The 22,518-nt window shown below is 30.0% G+C and overlaps 1 protein-coding gene across 1 annotated transcript; it reads right to left on the minus strand.

Moving 5' to 3' along the window:
• Nucleotides 1-7,775: 7,775 nt before the first annotated feature.
• LOC126835321 (cuticle protein 19-like) lies at nt 7,776-22,310 on the minus strand. Its single transcript, XM_050567817.1, has 4 exons — nt 22,107-22,310; nt 15,476-15,556; nt 13,604-13,904; nt 7,776-8,047 (listed from the first exon to the last, which is right to left on the minus strand). Exons 1-4 carry the CDS (start codon nt 22,125-22,127, stop codon nt 7,899-7,901), a joined length of 552 nt encoding a protein of 183 aa, XP_050423774.1. The 5' UTR covers nt 22,128-22,310; the 3' UTR covers nt 7,776-7,898.
• Between the last annotated feature and the right edge of the window lie 208 nt (nt 22,311-22,518).

Below are 22,518 nucleotides of genomic sequence, written 5' to 3' on the forward strand. Positions count from 1 at the left end.
TTGTATGGAGCTATGGTTTAATTTTTTAGATGGCTAAATGAAACATATTTGCATTTAGATGGGTTAACTGAAAGACCGTTTCGAATGCACCATTTCGAAAGTTCACCTAGATCGTATTGTAACTGGTTTGAGTTTTCAATTTAAATTATTGGTAGATAGATTTTTAGGTCATCGGCAAATAATAGATATTTCCATGATTTGAAGGTGGCTCCAATATCATTTATTATTATAATGAACAATAGAGGGAATAGGTGGCCAGTGGCCACCCGATGGTACACCAGATGTAGCAAATGCATTATTGGATAGTTGACCGTTTACTTTGACCTATTAGACCTATGACCTATTAGATAAATAAGATGAGAACCATAATAACAATGCGTATCCTATACCGAGTTTTTATGGCCGGAACTTTATATGATACCTTCAAAATAAAAAAAATATATTATTAAATCAAATCCAAAGAAGGAATCTCGTTTTTGAGAATAATTACACCTTAAGCCTTACCTTCATTATTTTTCTTTATTTAATCCATACAGGCATCAATCGGAAAACATTTATGGGAACATAAATTATGTCTAATTAACTTTTTAAAATAAAAATAATTTGCTAAAAATGTTGCCCACGGTTAATATTTTTAATCAAAGTTATTCGTAGTAATATCTAAAAACTGTACTCGTTACTTACCAATACAAGAAGATGCAATCTACACAGATCTCAAAAAGGCCTTCATCTACTGTTAAAACTAAAACAACTCGGTATAGGATACCTAAAGGAGTAATTGCCAAACATTTAAACTATTTGTTATCACAATTTCTATTCATGAATAACAGGATAGCAATTTCCTGTTAAATGAGCTTCATAATATTATTATAAGAAAATTCATCTATTCAGAATATCTTTGGGAATAATTAAATTTTTTGTTTTTATCAAAAATATATTATTTATACTATTGTAAAAATATGTTGGTCTAAATGGCTAATATTCTTTTGATCTATTAAAAAAAAAAATGTTTCATCGAGTCAGCTTATTTGGTATTTTTTCTGGAACGGACCGAATCAATATTTCTTTGAATATAATTGACTCTATAAGATGTTTAAAAAAATCGTTAAAATCCTAAGAGTTATTGGCTTTATCCTTATAACTTTTAAATAACATTTTCACCACTTATATTTTATTTGCTATATGCTACCAATACAAATTGCATTGAAAATTATTTAAAATACTTTGAATAGAGATTTGTATAACTGGGTACTATTATGATGCTTAGAGAAGTACATGGTGTGTGGCTGACTGACACAATATTAAAAATATTTTAAGTAGCTTAAAAATTAGTGTAACGGGTTTATCTTGAGCCATTGCGTGACCCGATAAACGTGCGTTTTACATTATTTTACTAGTTTAGAGGCCTAATTCTTTAATTAAAACTGCCCGTGCCATAAGAGTGGTCTAATTTTGCAGAAATTTAACCGATGACCATGAAACACTCGCGATGCCCATCAAGTTTTTAATATTAACATCACGAATATTGAAGAGCCAAAAAAAAACTTGCCTTAATGAGTCTGTAACGAATGAATCCGTCAATAAACGATTTTGGTTACCAGTCACTTTAAAATTCTTTTAAGTCACGTTTAACACTGTGTAATATATTATAATACGTCAACTATTACTGACGAAAGCAATAGGTATTTTGGAATTGTGATACCACGTACTAGCAAAGACTTATAATTTTTGTTAGCTATTTTTACTGTAAAATACCTGACACGAGTTCGCTTTATCACTGGAAAAAGTGGACTAATGATGTATACTTGTTGAGATAAAAGAAAGTAATTAATAAGTAATAATAATAAGGTACTTTTCGTGAACCGTGACAACGTCTCTATTTTGTAAGTTTAAACTTTTGTATTGAGGCATTGTGTTTTTTTTACAAAACTCTTTATAAAATGTTTAATTTTTGTCTTGGGACAGTAGTAACTTTTGAGTGGTATTTTTACACAATATACAAAAAATGTTTATGCACATTTTTCTAATTCCTCGATCCTCAATACTTATAACAAATGTATTGAAGTATGTAGCTGTATTTGAAATATGTATATTAGGCATGTATTCGTTGCATAAACTATACACTAATGTCTGTTCGTGATCTATGAGCATTGAGTACCCGTCACAGTTCATGCCTGTAATAAATTTGACAATGCCAACCTTTAGACGAAACAAATTGATGTCAATGTCGTCAGAAACACGACATTATGATTATAGTATGACCGTTATCAAGTAATTATAAATTACCGTTAATGACCGTTACAATATTACAACGATCAAGATCGCTATAATGAGAACTTCTGCCAAAGAAACCCGCCAATTGTTTGGCCATTATTCATTATTTTCTAACTACCTCTGTTTACTAACTATTTCTTTTTTAATAGTATTAACTATAATAATGGTTTTAGAATTGAGCATTTATAAATAAACGTTATTTTCACTTTCAGCCAAATAGCCAAATAGTATAAAAATTGCAAAAAACATATAAACATACATCAGGTTTTTCAAATCAAAAACTGGCCTGGACAAGATAAATAAATAAAACTATTTACACTTTATCTATATGTATAAAAAAAGGGATACAAATATTTTCCTGTGTTTTGACTGCTCTAAAAATTGGAACTGAATTTTACTTAATATAGTTTTTAACTGATATCATAAAAATATTAAAACATTTTATGGTTTAATACAAAGTGTCATGTTACAAGATAAAAGTCATCGATTTCGACAATGTTTAAGGTTGGAAAATCAGTTTAAAAAATGATGCAGAAGAAGTGTAACTGCAGGAGTCGCTTGGAAATATTTATTGGCAATGAATAAGGAGAGGTGGCAGGAAATTGTTTTGTCCGAATGGTCTTAAAGGCTAAATACTACGACAATGAAAAAAAAACATATTAGCATATTAAGTAATAATTATATAGATATCGAAATCGTGATGGCATAAAAAGCTTCTAAGTACAGTTACCTAATGGTTTTGAAAGATATATTATTATTGTTTTAATTTAAAAATAACTATTATAATATCATATCATTAAATAGCACTTATTAAAAAAAAAACATTGATAATTCAAGGCATACATAAATATGTATACTCGATATATACTATATACATTACGTGTGTATATGTTATTTAAATATAAATGGGTTTAAAGGGATTCATACAAAAAATGTTATCACAAAATAAAAAGTTTTATCTAACAGGATCGACCAACAAAACAAAATATATATGAATTGTAGTTTTAAATTGCAAAACCAGCAGATACTTTTGCTAGATTAAGTCGTTGACGTTTTTAAGTGTAAACAAACCGCTTGCAGACGAAAACAAACTTGATGTAATTCAATTCCGAGTACTTATCATGTGTAACGCGTTCCAAATAAGAACGAGTTGAATGTTTTTTTATTTAATTTAATTAAGAGTTCTCTGCGGTTACCACAGACATTATAGACTGCGTGCATGAGGACACTCAGCGCAAGCTAGTAGTCATATATTAAAAACGCGTTAGCTACAGAAAATGGTTTTGTTTTAGATTTTCAAGTACCAAATTGTTAGTATGTGGGTAAAGTACAGCGAGTCATCACTAATGCGTTTTATTATTTATGATGGTTTCATAAAACTGTAAAAAATGAAATAATTTCAAAATTGTACGCATCAATTAAAAAACTAGTTGAATTAACATAATAACATATTATTTAAATAGCGTTTTAATTAAACGGTGTAATTAATGTGGGGTAGCATTTTAACAAGAGTATGCATTAGCAATTTTATTTAATCGTTCAACAATACTTTACATATTAAAATGCATTTACGTTTCAGCATTGTTTTTTAAAAATGATTTGAATTATACGGTATACAGGAAAATTGCTAACACAAATTAAATAAATGAACACACTCATGTAACAGTTTTCCTACTGAAAAAAGTATATTATGTTGCGTAAACATTAAGTCTGAAAAATTACATTCATTCTGAGAAAACTCGGATGGAATCCGAATTTATTTTTATATTTTTTGTTATTAGTTACTTCATTGAAAGTCTATAAACGTATCACATCGTGTCTAATAAGACATCTTTACAAGCCTATGTATAAAATGAAAAATTCATATGATTTATTTCGTAACGACGGCCACTTTGCCTAGCTTAGCCTGCTAGTCGAGTAGGTACGTTACAACGTCAACAAAATAATTCATAATTTATAATACAGGGTAATCCGGTGATGGGGTCGACATGACTCAGCCAATATCTTAAAAGACATTAGACTTTTTGAACATTTCTTTTTTTCTTACTGATATAGTTAATAGTTATCCCAAATTTTGCATACTTATCAATTATGTACGCCCAACCTTTATGTATTTAAATCCTATGAGCTTAAGATTTTTAAATGTATAAATTGTTATCATTGATTATAAATAATATAGATAGCACACTGGCATGTATTTTTTGTTGCACGTAAATTGTTGCCGTCGTAGAGCGCTTTATACTGTTTTTAATTACGGCGGTAGATACCATGAGCCCTGACGATCGACGCGCAGGCGCAATACTGCCAGGAAGGAATGCCATTGGGCTATCTATATTATTTATAATTAATAAAAATTATCTAGATTTTTTAAATTCAGAAAAATTTGCTGAAAATTTTGATTAGCATGTAACCTGTTTTGAATAATTACTTTTAAACTTAATGACTTTATAAGTATTCTAAACTGGGTATTATATTATTTATTAAAAAGTGAATAAATAATATATACATTACCATTTAAATATCTAAAATTCACTGAATTTTAACACATAATGAATGGGGCTATATTTTTGAAAAATACATCAAAATTGGGTGAACTAGAAAACTACTTACATAAAAAAGAAATATTTTTGCAAATCAAAAATTGTTCTAACTTATTGACTGGGTCATAATTATTATCAATTATCCTGTAGGTATAACCTTACCTCGGATGATACTCGAGGCTCGAGTTTAATATTCAAAAGTGATTTGAAACGCACAAAATAATAAAAAAAAAATGTTTTCAGTTTCACCATACAAAGCTCAAAGTAATAAAAGTACGAAGAACTTCGTAATAAAAGAAATAATTTATTCGAAGCATTAAAAAAATATTTTTTTCGCCTCTGTATCAAACAAGGTATAATTAACGATTGGAAAAAAAGACGTTACGATTTCACGAGTATAAAAATAAAATTGCTATTTATTTATTTATTTATTGAATTAACGCCTGGAAGGCTCAAGTACAGGTACATAATTAGCAAATTACATTAGTATGATCAAATGTGTGAGATATAAAAATATAAGTAATGAACAATACAATAATACTATAGTGTTACAAATTGAAAATCAAATTTTTATTTACAATCAAAAATTGGAATAATTATGCTTCAGGTCTGGTAGACTATTAGAGAAAAAATCCAAGTTAGATAAGTTGCCTTCGGCACAGATCCGATTTAAAGGGTTGTGTTGACCGTAATTTGTGCGGTAGGGTTTTATATGAAATGTTGGACAAGATCTGGAAAAATACTGAGGTACGTGGAAGGAAATCTGTTCTAACAGTGGGGGACATGAAATGATTCCGTTTAATAATTTGTGTAAGAAAGAGATATCAGCTATTTTGCGACGGGTTGAAAGATAATCAAGTTTAAGATCAGTCTGGATACTGTCTATGGAAGGAAGGATTAACGAGGGTATTAGTTATGTTTATTTTGTATCCCATGTAGCGAATGAATCTTTTTTGTATTCTTTTAACTCTCTCGTTACTATTGATAGATATCCTCATTACAGTTTATTACAGTCTTGTACAGTCTCATTACAGTCCTACAAAATCGTATAATTTTAGCTAGCCACTTCAGTTCAAAACTTGATGATTAGGTTCTCGTGCTAACCGACTGCAATGAACAAAAAAGTCCTAACTCTCAGTCATCGGTCTGGAAAGTAAGATGACAGTATTGTCAACGAGTCGATCAGGCTGTGTGTTTGAAATGGAAATAAGACAATGTAAAACGTGACAGATTTGATCGAGTTCTGAATATTATAGTTGGCGTTGCTGTAAATATTTGTATCAATCCAAACTTTCTGTATTGTGTCTACAATGGTGCATACATTATTCATTCAATAACCGTTTTAGTAGCTACGTATTGTTTTGTATCTGGTGTTGTGAACTTTCAACGAAACAATACTGAATTTTCCTTTCGACTTTTAGTTGTGGAAAAGTGTATTGCAATTTATTGATGCATAATTAAAATATATACCAGCTCAATCATGGACTTGTTGAATAAGGAGATACTTTCAGTTATTAGGCATCAATCAAAACTAATCTTTCGCAGCTATTCTGTTATCATTAAAAGTTACCCAAAGATTAACATCGAATATTGTAACAATTCCTCTGTCCTCATTATGGACCTAGGTATATATGTAGTATATACGACTATGAGTATGTAAGTTGTATAAATTAACTTTTTCACAAATTTGTGAACATATCAAAAACATACTGAAAAGTTGTATAGTGATTAATCAAGTTCAAAATTGAATACTACCTATGCAGGCATTGTCACTACCAGTTGGACGAATAAAACGTACAGACGTAATAATCACATCGAAGCTAATAATATGAATTATGAATTATACACAACACGTTGAAGAAATCAATAAACTTTGTTTATCACGACTATTAACAAAAATAACAAGACGAGTTGTCTGTTACAAAGAGACCCACTTCGATTAGGTATAGCGAATAATATTCTATAAAACGTAATTTAGTTCTTGTTCTAAAATCGTGTTGTACATCTGTTGTAATTTAAAATCAATGTGAAGTATGTTAGAATAGCTAGACTCCTTTTTTAAACCTGATTTTAAAATACTATACGGTTTTCTAAAAAAAAAACAATCGATTTACAAATAAGTAATTATAATACTTGTGTTTTGAAGATCAAAGATATGTTTACCGACATATTTATCGAATTGGATAATTTCTATATTACACCGTCAGTTTATAATATCTGTGTAATATTTTAATATTCTATAAACGCCAGAATAACATGCACAAATTCTGTTTCATGAACAACGTTTTAACAGGTCTTCTTTAGGTCAATGAGAGTTGAGTCCATTTCGATATTGAGCAATATACTATTAAATATTTATAAGTATACATCTACATCCAACAAAATATGTGAATTCTTTAAAAGAAGATTATTCCCCAAGCAGCTTATGGAAAAGAAAGGGAAATTTGTAATTAAATAACTTATACTTTCCACCACACTCCAACCGTTTTTATAATGCAATCTTAGTTGTCAGTGTTCGATTACTAATAGCTATTTTCATTTCGAGTGCGGCAATATATTAGGCGTCATTATTCAGTATATTTAGTTTAAAAATTATGTACTTTTAAATAGCCTAGACAACAGACGGTCATGCACCATGACAAAAAACTATTCAAAATGTTTTTATAATTTATTCTTAAGTTCTAGCGTTTCAAAAATTTAACTTAATTTCAGGGTTCCTATAGATTTTTGAAAAATTCTATATGTCGTAGAGTCACACTAGATCCATCTTCAGTCTAAATTTCAAACCTTAAATTCCAAAACTAAACAAAAAAAAAGTGAAATAAAAAAAAATGATTCTGGAGGAAAGAATTTTTGATATTTTTTTTAATATTAAATAATAGATAGTATATACAGAGATAACTTAAATGGTACAATTTACAAAAAATAAGCTTATAATACTGGATAAAGTCTACAAGATAGTAAATACTGAGCTGTTTAATACAATATATAAATTCATTGTGTTTGTTTTGTTTTATTAATTAATAAATATATAAATAAAAACCTGTAATTAAAAAATCGTAATTTAATTATTTTATTAAAATTCTAATAATTTAAGTATTCTGTGTAGTAATTGGGTTGTTGTATGTAACGACGATAGTTAACGTCATAAGCAGCACCAGCGTCTGCGTCGTAGTATTCTTGATAAACCGGAGCGCCAGCCGTCAAGTCTTCTTGAACGCTTTTTGGAAACGCTGCACATAAAATATTAAATTAGTATAAATTACAACTGTATTTACCTTATCTGTATATATTAATGCTCAAGACTTATGTATTTATTTAGTTCAAACAATTTTTACGGGTAAAGGCTTGGCAATTTACATGGTAACTATTGCACTGTGTACAATTTAGTTGTAAAATACGCGTAAGAGCTAAAGTGTATTATTATTGTGAGCTTTTAAAGTATTTTATTATTTTATATCTAAACTATTTATTATTACAAGTGTTGGTCAAATATTTTCAAGAGTCATAAGTACACTTTTATAAGTAGGGAGGTCTGTCGGAAATTTGCGTAACGCTCATAATTCCTGGATAACTAAAAAGATACAGTTATTAAAAGAATCAGGGCTTCATTTAAATTAAACCTTTATTTACTTTCAGTATCGTATGTTCTTAATTAAGATATCCTGTATATTATATTAGTTATGTAGTATAGTTAAGTACATTTAAAGTTATTTTTGTGTTATATGACCTAACCTTCCCTTACCTATAAGCAATAAAGTTAACCTACTTAAATTATTTTTAAAAAATAATTTCGTGTAGTAGGTATTGATTTACCGTTTACAACGAAAAATTATTAGTTTCCTTTTATTTTTGTAATAACCTATATTAATAGTTGTAAGTTATAACCCTATACATAATGAATATTTTTTAAGATATTCATATCTATGTATTATCTATAAAAAATTCACAAAGGAAAACTATAATATTGTCAACACATTGAAAAAAACCTATTTAAAATATTGAATTTTTACTTTAGAGCCTTTTCATATATTAAACCAGACCCGCGTTTATATGTAACTTAATTGTATGCAATAATAATAGTATTATAAACATTCATGCTATTATAATATTATCTGACATACGTTTGTCCGGTAGTGACGTCTGAAGTTTTAATTTAATAAACCTGTTCTAGCCATTGTAATGTGTTTACTTTAAGGTACGACTTGCGAAATGTGTTTTTGCAAAATGCTAATGTACAAAAACCCGAATTCATAATAGAACGGGAGATCAAATGTATTTGCTCGTACACCAAGGTGAAATGTTGAGCAATAATTATTCATAATATTAATGAATTTCAATAAACACAATATTATGTGGCAGGGATCTTGGTACCTTTGAGATATTTGTCCGTATGCGTTTATATATATATAAAAAAAAAGCCTAATATCAAAACAAAAGAATCTTAATATATGTGTTTACAATTTTTAGCTCAACGTTAATTTTAGTGAAGAGTTGCCTATACAATGCGCCTTAATAAATGGTAGAGTCCACTTAAATCATTGTAGGTTTAACCGGCTCACGGTGTAGTTAAATAAACATGCATTGGTGCAATAGGTGCGTTTCAGTAAACAATCCTGTATGAATTTCCGTAACGGCACTAACTCATAATTGTAATAGAAGTAGAAAAATATATTATGTCAACGTAGCCTACAAGCTACACAACGAAATGTACCTACTAGGTACTAGCAAACACTTGGAATACATTGTATTGTATAACCCACATGGCAATAATATATTTTAAAAATATGTTATTTATTAAATAAAATGTAATAAATATATTATTGAACAATAATTATAATATTATACACTGTCAAATGATATTTCGAATGATATTTCCGTCCAATACTATCCATTTTTGAAATTATATGGCAACGTATAATTTACGCAATTAACTTTTTTAATTAAGGGGATTGCATACGGTTGGTTTTTAAGGAGTTTTGTATAGGCAATATTTAAGAATAAAGTCGTTTCAATACATTTCGACCATGTTAATTCATTTACCGGTTAATTTGTATAAGCTTCATGGTATTATTTTTAATTTAAACAGTTTTATCTATAAGTAAAAGCCTAATCATGGCCAGTACACGAAAGTATACTGTTGTCTAAACAGACTTCAGAGATCCTACTGCTATACAAGTATATTAAGTTGGCTTTGAAGAGCTTATCATAACTTGGTGATAATATGATATGATTTATTAATGGAAACTGATTCGTGTAACATAACATTTGTTTATAAACATAAATATTTATTTTTGTAATGTTGTTTGAGTTAAAAATTATTAAATGTACGATATTAATTGATAAATTGTAGATTGTAATTTGATGGTAATGAAAATAGTGTAGCAATTGCAAGACGTAGTATTTCTAAAATTATTTTTGCTATGTGGGATATAATCAAAGTAAAAGTATGGCATATATGTTAAAAAAAAATATTTGCGAGATCAATAGTCTGACGTTTTTATACACAAGACTGTATTTTTTTTTTTTTTATAAAACTTATTAGAAACTATAACGTCTGAAAATAATAATACATCATTTATGAATAAAACATAGATTTGTTCATAATTCATATTATATTGTTAGTTTTGTTATTTTTTATAAAAAATATGTTCGGCCGCAGTACTATCATAATATATTGACAGTAATAAATCAATAACAAAAAGAGTGGGAAATAATTTTCGACGGGCCAGTGCCTAATATCTCGCTATAGGTACACGATCTCAGTATAATAAAATAAATTATCGGTTTGGAAACATATTATCGTAAAGCCTCTTCGCTGAACCGTAAAAATGCTGTTAAACATCAAACAATAATATCGAGTCCTATTATAAACGATGCGAAATATTATTCCGGTTTAGTGGCCCGTACTTTATATTGACTGTGACGTTGTCTTGCCATTAAGTATATTTTGGATTCGCGCACGTCACACGCTCCCTGAGGTTTCCGTCAGACGAATTAAAGTACAGAGCGACAGCGTTTGTTCGTTGAAAAAAATTAACAATGACAAGACCTACTATCATGACCGTCTGTTGGGATCTGAGCAGAAGAATGGCATTACATAACATATAATTATTAAAAATAGTCCATTCGTTATTCGGCGAGATGGCCACACGTAACCCACGATCCCTGGGGAACATATAGCCCGTGTTACATGGACTACTATGCATGTGTACATCTAAAACCCCTCGACTTGACACACATATTATGTAATACGCTCTGTATATTTTAAAGTCGGTTCAACGAAAAATAACGAGGAGTTGGTTATGGCATATTAGCTGTAACGTTACGCGAGCTTCGTGTTGAAAAAACACTTGGAATTAGGTCGACTTCTTGAATATTTTAATGGAAACCGCCAAACTGTTCGACCGCCATTACGTCGTGGCCCAAGTATCGATGACCCTTTTTTTATTTCTAATCGTCTCGAAGTTCGTTCAGGATTTATTTTATTTTCATTTTTTAGGCCTGTAATTACTGAAATGGTCGATAATTGCGAAATCATTGTAAACAAAGGTGGCTTTGACATTTCTCTTAGCTACACATTTAAAGTATTCGTTAAAATTCTAATATTAGAATAAAACAATTTTTTTTAAATAACCAAAAAACGACTAAAGGTTAAAAAAGTAAGGATGTAATTATAGTCGATAACAGTTATTAAGAATCAATTCATATACGGTCAGTGCGATCCATAGGCAATAAATACATGAAAAATGCCTAGTGATACTTAAGAATGTTCTCTATTAAACAGAATTTGAAGACTAGTTTTAGACTATACATAAAGTTCTTATAACCCTTAAATTGATCGAGTTGGAGTTTAGAATAGACCAAGAACTCCTGCTTATCGTAAATCGAGATAAAATGAGAGAAGTGGAAAAAATAATTTTTATTTACTGTCAACTATAAATACATATTGGCGATTTCTGCAACAGAACTAACGGCGATGGAAGAAATTAATGACGGCAACTTGTAAATTTCTCAAAGACCGGTTCATCAACTGGGATGCAGGCAGCAAGAGGAAACTACTGCATTGTTTTTCCAGGGAATAATGATAAAATAAATAGAGAAACGAATCTCATATTTGGCTTTTCTATTGCAAAGAAAAGTTTTCGAATTTTTTAAAAAATTCAATTACCCTTATCTGATAGAATAAACCATGACCGACTATGATTGACAAATTGCACTATGACATGCGCACTATAATTGTGTTACTTGTAAATTCTATGGAAGCGTATGTTTTGATAACCTACTATCACATAGTTAGGCAAATATCTAGCACATACTAGAGAAATTGTGTTTTACGATGTATATGATACTAAACTTTGTTGACCAAATGTGAAAATAAAACTATTGGAAAATAATTATGATAACGAAAAAATAAATCTAAAAGACTAACACCGTAAAGAAATTAAGTAGTTACAGGATTAGGTACGTGGATTTCAAATCATATCTATCATGAAAAGCGTTACATATTTTTTTTTTTTTTTGTGATGCAACTTGTAAAATAGAAACACATTGAAATGTGACAACCACATAGCAACAACAAAAGTATTTTACGTTTGGCAAAATGTTTCGTTGAAATTATAATTAGATGCAATGTAATAAAAGCCGGTAGTTTCTCTGAAAGGCCAAAGAAAACCCGCATACTTATTATTTGTGGTGGTTTATAATGTAAACTCGACAATATACCTGCCCGAGTTGAAGATATTCTAAAGAGTAATTGAACATACACCACGATAACTTTATAACGATTCCGCAGTCAGACTACTCCGGTGTGTATTATGTAAAAATAAATAATAAAAAACGTGCGCTTACTACTCGTGTAATCTATTGTCAACCGACGGATTTGTTTGCAAGTTAAACATTATATAAGAACTGATTCGAGCAGTAATATTTTTAAGAGTATGTATAGAAAACACGGTTGTTGAGCACCTCCCAAGTACCACCGTCCACTTATAATTTAAGAAGTTGACAGAATGGACAATCTTGCTCCAAAATTCCAAAAAAAAAATAACCTATCTTCCCACAAACACCAATGTACTTAAAGTAACAGCGTAAACTTTAATAAGGTACAAATGAAAATATTAAACTAGTTTTTTCAATATTTATAAGATACTATTAGTAATAACTAATACGAAGGAAAAAATACAAAGGTTTTGATTATTCCTCAATGGTTAAAAGACGCGCTGTACAGTGTACTCATATATTGTATATAATTTAGTTTTGTCGTATGTAACAGTCCAATAATTAAGTTGTCAACACGTTTACGTTAGCAGTACTAATACCTTCTTCTATTCATATTAATAACCTGTTTTTTTCTTCTCTAGATAAAAAAAAAAATCATCTGTACGGTTTTTTATCGTAGTATTTCGTTTATTACACCTTTTATTTTACAATCAGAAGATGTTCGTCATAAAACATTATTTCCTTTCTGAAGGTTTTATTTTATCAGTTTATTGTGCTTACCACTTGCGTAAGTTGTATTGTATGTCTGTATTGTAAACGTGTAAATATTTTATAATGTGATTTGATAATGTAATATAATGTAATTGTCAAAATGTATACTTTTTTAAGTAATTCTTTAAAAATAACTATATAAATCATTAAAAATAACCTCTTAACGTAACGGTCACTTAGTCACGGTGTCTATTGGTTAGGTCGGAAGATAGTTTGACGAGTTATAGAGTAATTGCTCTAATTATCATGATTACCGATAGTTTTAAAAGTATACGGTTAAACATTTTTATACTCACTTATCGGTCCTTTGGATACGTATGGAACTGGCCTGGGTTGAGGCACAGACACTGCAACGGCCACTGGTACGGGCAGAGGTTTCTCGGGCACTATATGGCGAGCCTTGCCGGACTTGCTGACTACCGCGTTGAATCCATTCACTGGGTCGGCCGTGTAGTCCACTGTCCTAATCGTACCATCCGGCTCCACCAGACTGTATTGACCTCTGACCACATCGCCCGTTCGCTCTTCCGATTGATGCTTTATGTCACCTGTCGTCGGGTCGTGTACGCCGTACTTGTATGAGTAACTAGCAGGAGACTGTACAAACGAAATTGAAATAATATTTTAATCTACCATAAGTAAATGCGATCGAACACTTTAGGCTTTAACTCTAACAGCACAAAAATAAGTGAAGTCCTCGCCGAATTTCAGAGACGTTCTAGCCATTCCGGGGTTTCGGTGGAAACTTTCATTACTCTTGTGCCCTACTAAGAAAGGTAAAACGTTTGAATAATTAACCAAGTATAAATATTAAGTATGCATGAAGGTTATTCTAGACGCGTATTATAAACTAGGTTAGGTCATAAAGGTCTAAAAGTAGAAGTCCCGGCTCACGTATGTCCTCTATACCCCCCCCCCTTTAAAAAAAAATGATTTTACAGCATACGAATTGCAACATGATTCCACATAAATTAATATGAAAAAAATAGGTTCATAAAACAATTGTATCAATAACGGTTGAATACAATTATCGCGTTTACAATATTGTTATTTAGTATTTACAAAAAAATATAGCAAACCGTAACAGTTATCTAGCATTACGTATTATAGTATCCTCATAAAATTTAAATTCGTAACAGTTTTTCAGAATAGCTTTAACTTATCAACTAAAATAACAGTGCATTGACCTCGCTCGATAATCCAGTTTAGTTATCTTCTTCTTCTTCTTCTCAGGCTTAAAATAGACCATTCTAATGTCGCTTCTACAATTCCTCTCCATTGATTTCTATCTGATGCCAAATTAATGCTATAAGTAGGGTCTATTCGTGTTAAGTCTCTTTTCACCGTATCCAACCATCTTTGACGCGGCCTCCCTATGGGTCTTTTCCCGCTCGGATTTCCAGTGAGATCTTTTCTTATATGACATCCTTATGCACGCCACACGTGCCCAGCCCATTCTAGTTTTTTGCTACTAAGAAATTTGCAAATGTTGGGTTTATTATATAGTCTTTGTCAATCATCATTCTTTCTTCTTTCGTAAACATCTAAATCTACATTAAACACGGGTCCATAAATTCTCCTCAGTATTTTTCTTTCGAAAATGGCTAGCTTTCCTTCATCACCCGTTGTGTATACCAGATTAGTTACATAATATATTTACCTACATAAATAGTTTTAGATCGACAATGTCAAATAGTAAAAACTAACAAAACATTGAACTTAAATGTACTAAATTTATTTTGAAGATATTCATCATCCATTTGTAATCATTTATCTCTAGTTTATCTAGATAAACTAGAGTTTAACATAATATCCAATAAGATGTAGCATGCTTATAAATAGGTATGCACATTTCAATTTTAGTAAATTTATATAATAATAATACAAATCTATAAAATATTTTAACAATGAATGATAATTATACTTCTTAATTTAAAAAAAACCCTGTTAAATGTTTTTGTCGTATTTATGAGTAAAATTATTGTGATTACATGTTTGGATTATTCTAAGTATCTCTAATGTTTAATATTTTTAAAATTTGAAAATAAAACACGCACGTAATTCGGGTCAAGCTGTTATTATAGAACAGCATTTAACCTAGAGGTAATTCTTGGTTACCGTATACCAGTTAATATATAATAAACAATAGTATAATTGGATATTCTCACGTAATAATCAATATCCGATCGACCTGGATATCTTGGCCTTGACTGGGAAAAGCTTATCATAAATAGAACACACAACAGCACCTGAAAAGTTCATAAATTAAGTATTAAGTAGAAAAAGGAGTACAATTTGAAACATGTATGATATAACAAAGTTTAAATTTGTATGAATAAAATATGTTCTTGACCAAGTACATATCTCATTAAACGTAGTCGAGGCTAGCCAATACTATTATACGGTCTTAAATTACTATATGTAAAAATGTGATAATTATACACACGATCGTAACATATTACATTATGATTATGATAATAATTCAAACTATTTTCTTTAAACAGGAATACATTTATAACAAAATAATAATAAAAACCCTTAACCATAAACATTTAAACCATAAAATATTAAAACGATAGGCATTTTTATGGTTAAGGGTTTTTTAAATTATTTTATTACTATAAGTGCTTAAGTTTTTTCTAGAATACATTTATAATTTATTATATTCGCATCAAAAATGCTTATAAGTGGTCATTAACTGAATATTCCATACCATAAACGAGAACTATATAAACGATTAAAAGGTGCATACAAAAAAGTAAACTTAAAAAAAAATAAGCGCGTAAAACATTTTTGTAATTAATTAGTTCATATTGCCCTTTATTATTATAGTACTTCAATTAACATATTGATTAACGTATTGATTTTTTAAATATTTTTTGTTAGAAAATACATAAATAGGGCATGACTATAGGCAAATATATCTACACGCATGGTCTAAGGAATATTGAATATTTTATCCAAAACACCTTTAGGCGCAGGAACTTATATTTAAAAGTACAATTTTGTATTATTATACAAAACTATCGTTACTTACACACATACATAATAGGATTTAGGTTAAATATTGCGTAAATATACATTGTAATTTTTTCAGTCGTTCATTTAAGTTCGATTAAGTCGTTCGTTATTTTGTTATTTTTCGGGCGTACCGATAAAAAATTACTGTAGGTCAAACATTTTATACAATTGAACAAATAATAAAAAATCCCGATATCACATTTAATTATAACCAGTGTTAATGAATAATGATAAATTATTAGTGATGATGTAAAACTGTAAATCAACAGTAATGAATTTCTGATGAAATTGGTCAGGGTACGATGGGGCCACCAGTGCAAAGGCGGTTGGTCCCCCTATCAGTTGCCCAAGTCGTAATTAGTAAGATCGCAAGTAGTATAAAAGCACAGTATGCACTTTCCATGATAGCTTATGATTGCCTATGATCAGTTACTAACAGGATAAGTTGCAAACACCTATCAAAGTGCGACCTTCAACATGATAATACTGTACATATACAACCTTTATACATGCTTGTTTAAGAATGGTCGGCATTGAAATAGGTCGTTTCAGAAAGTACGGTTGCATCAAGAGCCTTACATAAGACCTGTCGGTATAGGTAGCCTAGTAGCAAAACGAAAACAATATTGGAAGAATAATTATTATGTCGGTCGCTCAAGTTTTCTTTCATTTTACATTTCCTTTGGATAAAATATTAAAAAAAAAAATTCAATATAATGGTAAGTTGGCCAACTCAACAATTAAACGTACAACACAGGCATGCGTTTTTTTCCTTTTCAGCTATGCTGAGGAATACTAAAAAACTAGTGTATAATAACATTATATCGTATATATATATATAGTCGATATAACGGGTGTAGTGGCTGTGGAGACAATATAATAATATTTTTTCGTTGGAAACGCGCGTTGCATGAGAATCTACAAAGTGAAGCAACATTGTTTCATTAATATTTATAATCGGTACACGCATTGATAAGAAGTATGAACATAATATATAACGGTAGAGTACAAAACAAAACAATACTTATTTATTATATTGCACAACTGTACCATCTATGTAGACTTGTCGGTCAATTCTCATATTTTGTCGTTTCGTCGACACCTACTTCTGTTCTCTCATTCACTAATTATTAAGACTTATATTTTATAGCTTTTTTTTTTGCCAACTTATTTATTTTTATAATATATTTTATAACGATTTTCATTATAATCAAAGTCATAAAGTCCACAGCCTATAATCTGTATAAACAGCTAATATTCTTCAGAATTTAATGGTATAATAATTATTTATCTGCTTTTAATAAAGCTTGAGACCTAGATTTACAACCTCTAAATGCTATAGAAGTCAAGTCACATCATAGAACTAAATTATTTTATTAAGAATTCTGTAACTAGACATTTCTCTACTGATTAAAATGTTGTTTAATTAAATAAGGTTTTAGATATTGTTTCCATTCTTTATTTTTTAAATTATTTAAAAATAAAAAGGATCTAAACGTGGACATTTCTATTCATATTAGTGTAATAACTAATAACGATTGATCAATAAAACGGTAAAACTTTAACAATTACTAAATTACTGTTTACAAACATTTAAATGATAATAATAAAATATTGGTTTGTGGAAAAGTGAACTTTTTGTCATGCTTAACACATTGACGGACATTACTGCTATAGCAGTAATATGATATTTTGACATTTTGGTGGCATTAGTGTTATAGTAGTAATATAAAAAATGAATGTTATGGTATTACAGCTATAGCAGTAATCTTTTCAATGGTGTCAGATGATAAAGAAAACTCGACTATTGGGCGAACTATTCAGTATTGGAAATTTCAAAAATTATGAGTGTCCATCAACGTGTTAATGGCTTTATACTTATTAATGTCATAGTCTGTTTATGCAAACGCGGTACAAATATAAAGGACATTTTTAATACATATAACAATAAAGCTGTTTTACTTTAATTTAACACGTTTAATCATAAAGTATTACTGCATTATAAAGTTAAATATTACATGTACAATTTTGTAGTAAGATATCTGTTTTATTATAAATCGTATTTGCTCTCGACCCATTCGTTTACGATTACTACTCAGCACACCTGACCTGATACATAACATACAATGGACTAAAAATTGTTTTATACCTATGGAATGACGTATATCAATGGCGTATCATAATAATTTTGTATATCTAAAATCTAAATAACACTTAGTAAGAGCTAATCTTAATATTTTGTACTTCAGTGATAGCTGAAATGATTATCGCCGTAAAAGTCAGTGAATAAATATAACAAAAAGGTAATTTCATCATCTTACCTATTAAGTTTTTGTATAGTTTCCAATTTAAGGTTTATGAATACGGGCGTATATACAACAACAATTGATTTCAATTTTATTTATGGAATGACTACGACACAATATGTGTATTTGGTACTACATAAATGAGAAAACTAGCACAATTTAACGTATTAAATATGTGTTTCGTGCTAAATATTAATGACATGTTATACAGAAAAAAAAATCGTAAATTATGTTCGACTCTTCTAACTTCAACATCTCGTAAGTAAATTTTCAAATTGATATTTTTATTTCCATATACATACTTTATTGTATAACCAAAAAAAAATGATACTTTTTAACTTTTAATTTTTTTTATTTTTGGCCACATTTTTGGCGTATTTTGACTACTGTGAGATGTGGCATTTGCATTATTGCAACTGCTTGTTCATTTTATTGGGGAGATTAAAAATACCCTTGGTCGGTCATGATGTTTTGAGGTTATCGGCTGACAGAAATCATACTCATGTTATACATCTATATAAGACTTGGCGTTTGCAAAAACCATTTGACCGTCGTGGCTACTGAAGTAACGTTTTAGATTAACCCGAATCCCAGCGGCGAAGGTCGTCGGCGATTTCATTTAAATAGATTTATACGGATCTCAGGATCCATGAGAACCGTAAAAAAACTGAAGCCCCGTGTTCAGTCGAGAGGCCGAGAAGTATTTACTTTGGAAGGCCACTGGTCAGTGGGAAAGAGACGACGGAAATAATTATTAAAAAAATAATAACAGCGAACACAACAGACCAATATGGCAAGAAGTAAAGGTATTTACACACAAATAATATATTATGCTGAGTTCATGTTGACATTTCACCATGGTATCGCGTTTAATTTTTATTATTTACTTTTTCCACCGAAAAAATTACACGCGGCGCATTTGACATTTTTTTTCGATACAAGTTTTTGTTGACCGTATCGCGGTTTAAAACATAGACCTGTCAAACGAGTTAAAAAAACAAAACATTACATTCCTTTTTTTAAAAACACACAACCGCGTGTATAATATTTTATTGTCACTATCGTCATTGTTATACCGGACGATGTCTTATGTAATTAAACGAAATTTATTAACATCGAGCCTAGGTTAATTTGTTGTCCCTCTGGTTTAATCATTATAATATTAAGCCGTCGTTCCCCCGAGATACGGGTAGCATGCTCACACTGTAATCGAACAAAATATTATATAGGATATATAATAATAATAATATCGTTATACTGTGGGAACCCCGACTGTTTTATAAGATGTCGTATATTAAATTATCAAAACGTAGAAAAAGGAGAGCTCATCGATAATTAATAGCCTTATATCGATCTTCTACGCCTGTATTAAAAGCTATACGTATATCGTTTAGCCACTGTAATAACAATAAACCAAAAGCATCCTACTTTTACATTCAATCTATTTTTTATTGTTTTAAAAATCGACCATCCAAGAGCACGTGACTATAATATATCATGGGTTTAGAGTGCTTTAGACGGTTGCATAAGAAAATAGTCGAGTATGTAACTTAGTATAACTGTGAGAGAAAATAAATATCGTAGCTGTTTTGTTTCAAACAAACAAAAACGTTAATAGGACGCCACACCGCTCATTTTTAAGGAGTAAAGTATAGGAAATTCTTTACAAAATCTTAACTTAAAGGTTAAACTGTGATGTGTGTGAGTTCAGTAGTTAGGACTCTTTTTTTGTATTTAAATTATTTTTCGGACTATCACAGCATCCTTGAAAGCAATTTAAAAAAAATTACTGTTAAGTTGAGTTTTATGCGGATTAACTTTTTTTAGACTTCATAAATAGTTAAGGAAAGAAATTCATACATATTATTTATGACAAAATTATCTGCTCTCTATCATCCGTATTTTTTCGATGTACCTAATACAACCAACGGTATATCATTTTTAAAAAAGTCCTTTCTTAATAATTAATTATTCATTAACTGGTTGAAATATTTAAAAAAAAGGCGATGGTAGAACACAGACAATGTTGTTATCTATATTATGTGAAAATTTGGTTTCTTAGTTTTGATTACAGCCTTTGTAAAATTAATCCGCGCAAGGCGGGTTTTTTGAAGAAAATAACGGGTGTGTGGAAGGAAACGGGAAACCACCACATAATATATTCCCTAGTATCCGCAGCATGAATTGCCTCAATGTAAAAGGATATATAGACGGTAAAACTGGAAGAGGAAGACCAAGAATAGAATACATTTCACAGATTATGAAGGACATGGAAATAGGTAGTTATCGAGATCTAAAGGAGCTGAGTTTTAACAGAGAAGCTTGGAGAACTGCGGCCAACCAATTGAGAGATTGAAGACCGAAAAAAAAAAAACGGGTGTGTGGCGCCCTCTTAATTAATAATAATCGTTTTAGGTAGAACCCGAATCCACCCACTTCATTTTATCCGTGATTTAATAACTAAGTTAACAGATATTAAAAAACATTTTATTGAGAAAAAAAATGTACCATGTAGAGTCAAAGTAAAAGAGTTAATTACAAGATAACCCGGCATGACAGCTTAATTGTTTGGTACACGAGTAAAATTAAAGTTATATTTTTAATGTATTCTGATAAGTAATGAATGATGATCGTTGGTTAACATCAAGTCACTTGTTAACATTAAAATCATTAAAATTTTGAAGTCTTAATTATTAAGACCTCAATTTCGAGAAGAGCTTTTTTATGTATTTAGCCTCGATCGGGGAAACACATCTATTCTTTTGTAACGACCACCCTAATAAATAGATACATAGATAGATTTTTCGTTTTTATGTAATTTGGAATAACTAGACACTTAAAAGTATTTATGAGATAAACACTAATTAAAAATCCTTATTTGCCTGGGAGATATTGCAACGTACGTATATTATTAAGTTATTTGAGATATTGATAGTTATTTGTGTTATATGAGATTTCGTTTATTGCACTAGTTGTTAGTTTCTTAGAGTTTCAAACTTAATTAGTTAATTTTTGGGTATGATTAACTTAACTATAAACTATATATTTTATTTTTCGGATAAACATTATGACAATTTTTTTTATATAATATAATACGATTTTGACTATTTTTATCATATTATTTTTCGAATTCAAAACAGTTGATAATCTTATTTTGATCATCCAACAAAGGACAACCAAGGATCATCCAACCATATTAGTCTAAAAGCAAAGATAAATTAATGGCATGCAAAATGGGAGTCACCAGCTAACTTTTTCTTTTAATTAACTTGAATATTAATAATAGCTTTCAAGTTGAACATTTGATTTAACTTTTATGTTAACTAAAACTATTTAATTTATCTTAACCAATGTTTTAAATTTTTAACTATAACATGCAGTACTCGGTTGCACCAGTTGTGTCCAGTGTGACTAAGTAACTAATGCGTTAACGTTGGAACATTCGAGAATACAATTTGTTCGAAACACTTACTTTTATTGTTGAGGAGATCATGACGTCCAATGAAGTAGTTTCACTGGTTTAACACGAAACAAAACGTAAAACTATCCTTTTTTTAAAAAAAAAAAAAACCCCGTCGGCGTCGTCCGTCTACTTATACATTTGAGGTTTCGACCAAGACGGGACAAAGCAGAAAACAAACGGCGTTTCGATTCGTGCTCGCCATATTTATAAGGACTTTTAAAGCAAATTATCTGAATAACATGTTGAAAAATGATGAAAACTTAATTATCGTCCAACGCTGTGCGATCCCATGCGAACAATGAGACAACGGACCCAAGGCTGCTGACCCATGGGAACCGAAAAATGTACACATCGTACTAACTCTGGACACAGAGCACTTCGCACGGACTGATGCAACCGGCCACAATAATAATTATCATAT

This window comes from Adelges cooleyi, unplaced genomic scaffold, assembly GCF_023614345.1.
Source record: "Adelges cooleyi isolate 19-005CV unplaced genomic scaffold, UGA_ACOO_1.1 ACOO_flye_CR_arks_rails_tigmint_CR_PRNA_23, whole genome shotgun sequence".
Classification (NCBI taxonomy): domain Eukaryota; kingdom Metazoa; phylum Arthropoda; class Insecta; order Hemiptera; family Adelgidae; genus Adelges; species Adelges cooleyi.

What these genes read in the sequence shown, in the direction of transcription:
- LOC126835321 (XM_050567817.1), bottom strand. Translation starts at nt 22,127, where the DNA reads ATGATCTCCTCAACAATAAAA. An exon ending in TGATCTCCTCAACAATAAAA is followed by an intron (nt 15,557 to 22,106) that starts GTAAGTGTTTCG and finishes TGAACTTTTCAG; the next exon opens with GTGCTGTTGTGTGTTCTATT. An exon ending in GATCGGATATTGATTATTAC is followed by an intron (nt 13,905 to 15,475) that starts GTGAGAATATCC and finishes TCGTTTGTACAG; the next exon opens with TCTCCTGCTAGTTACTCATA.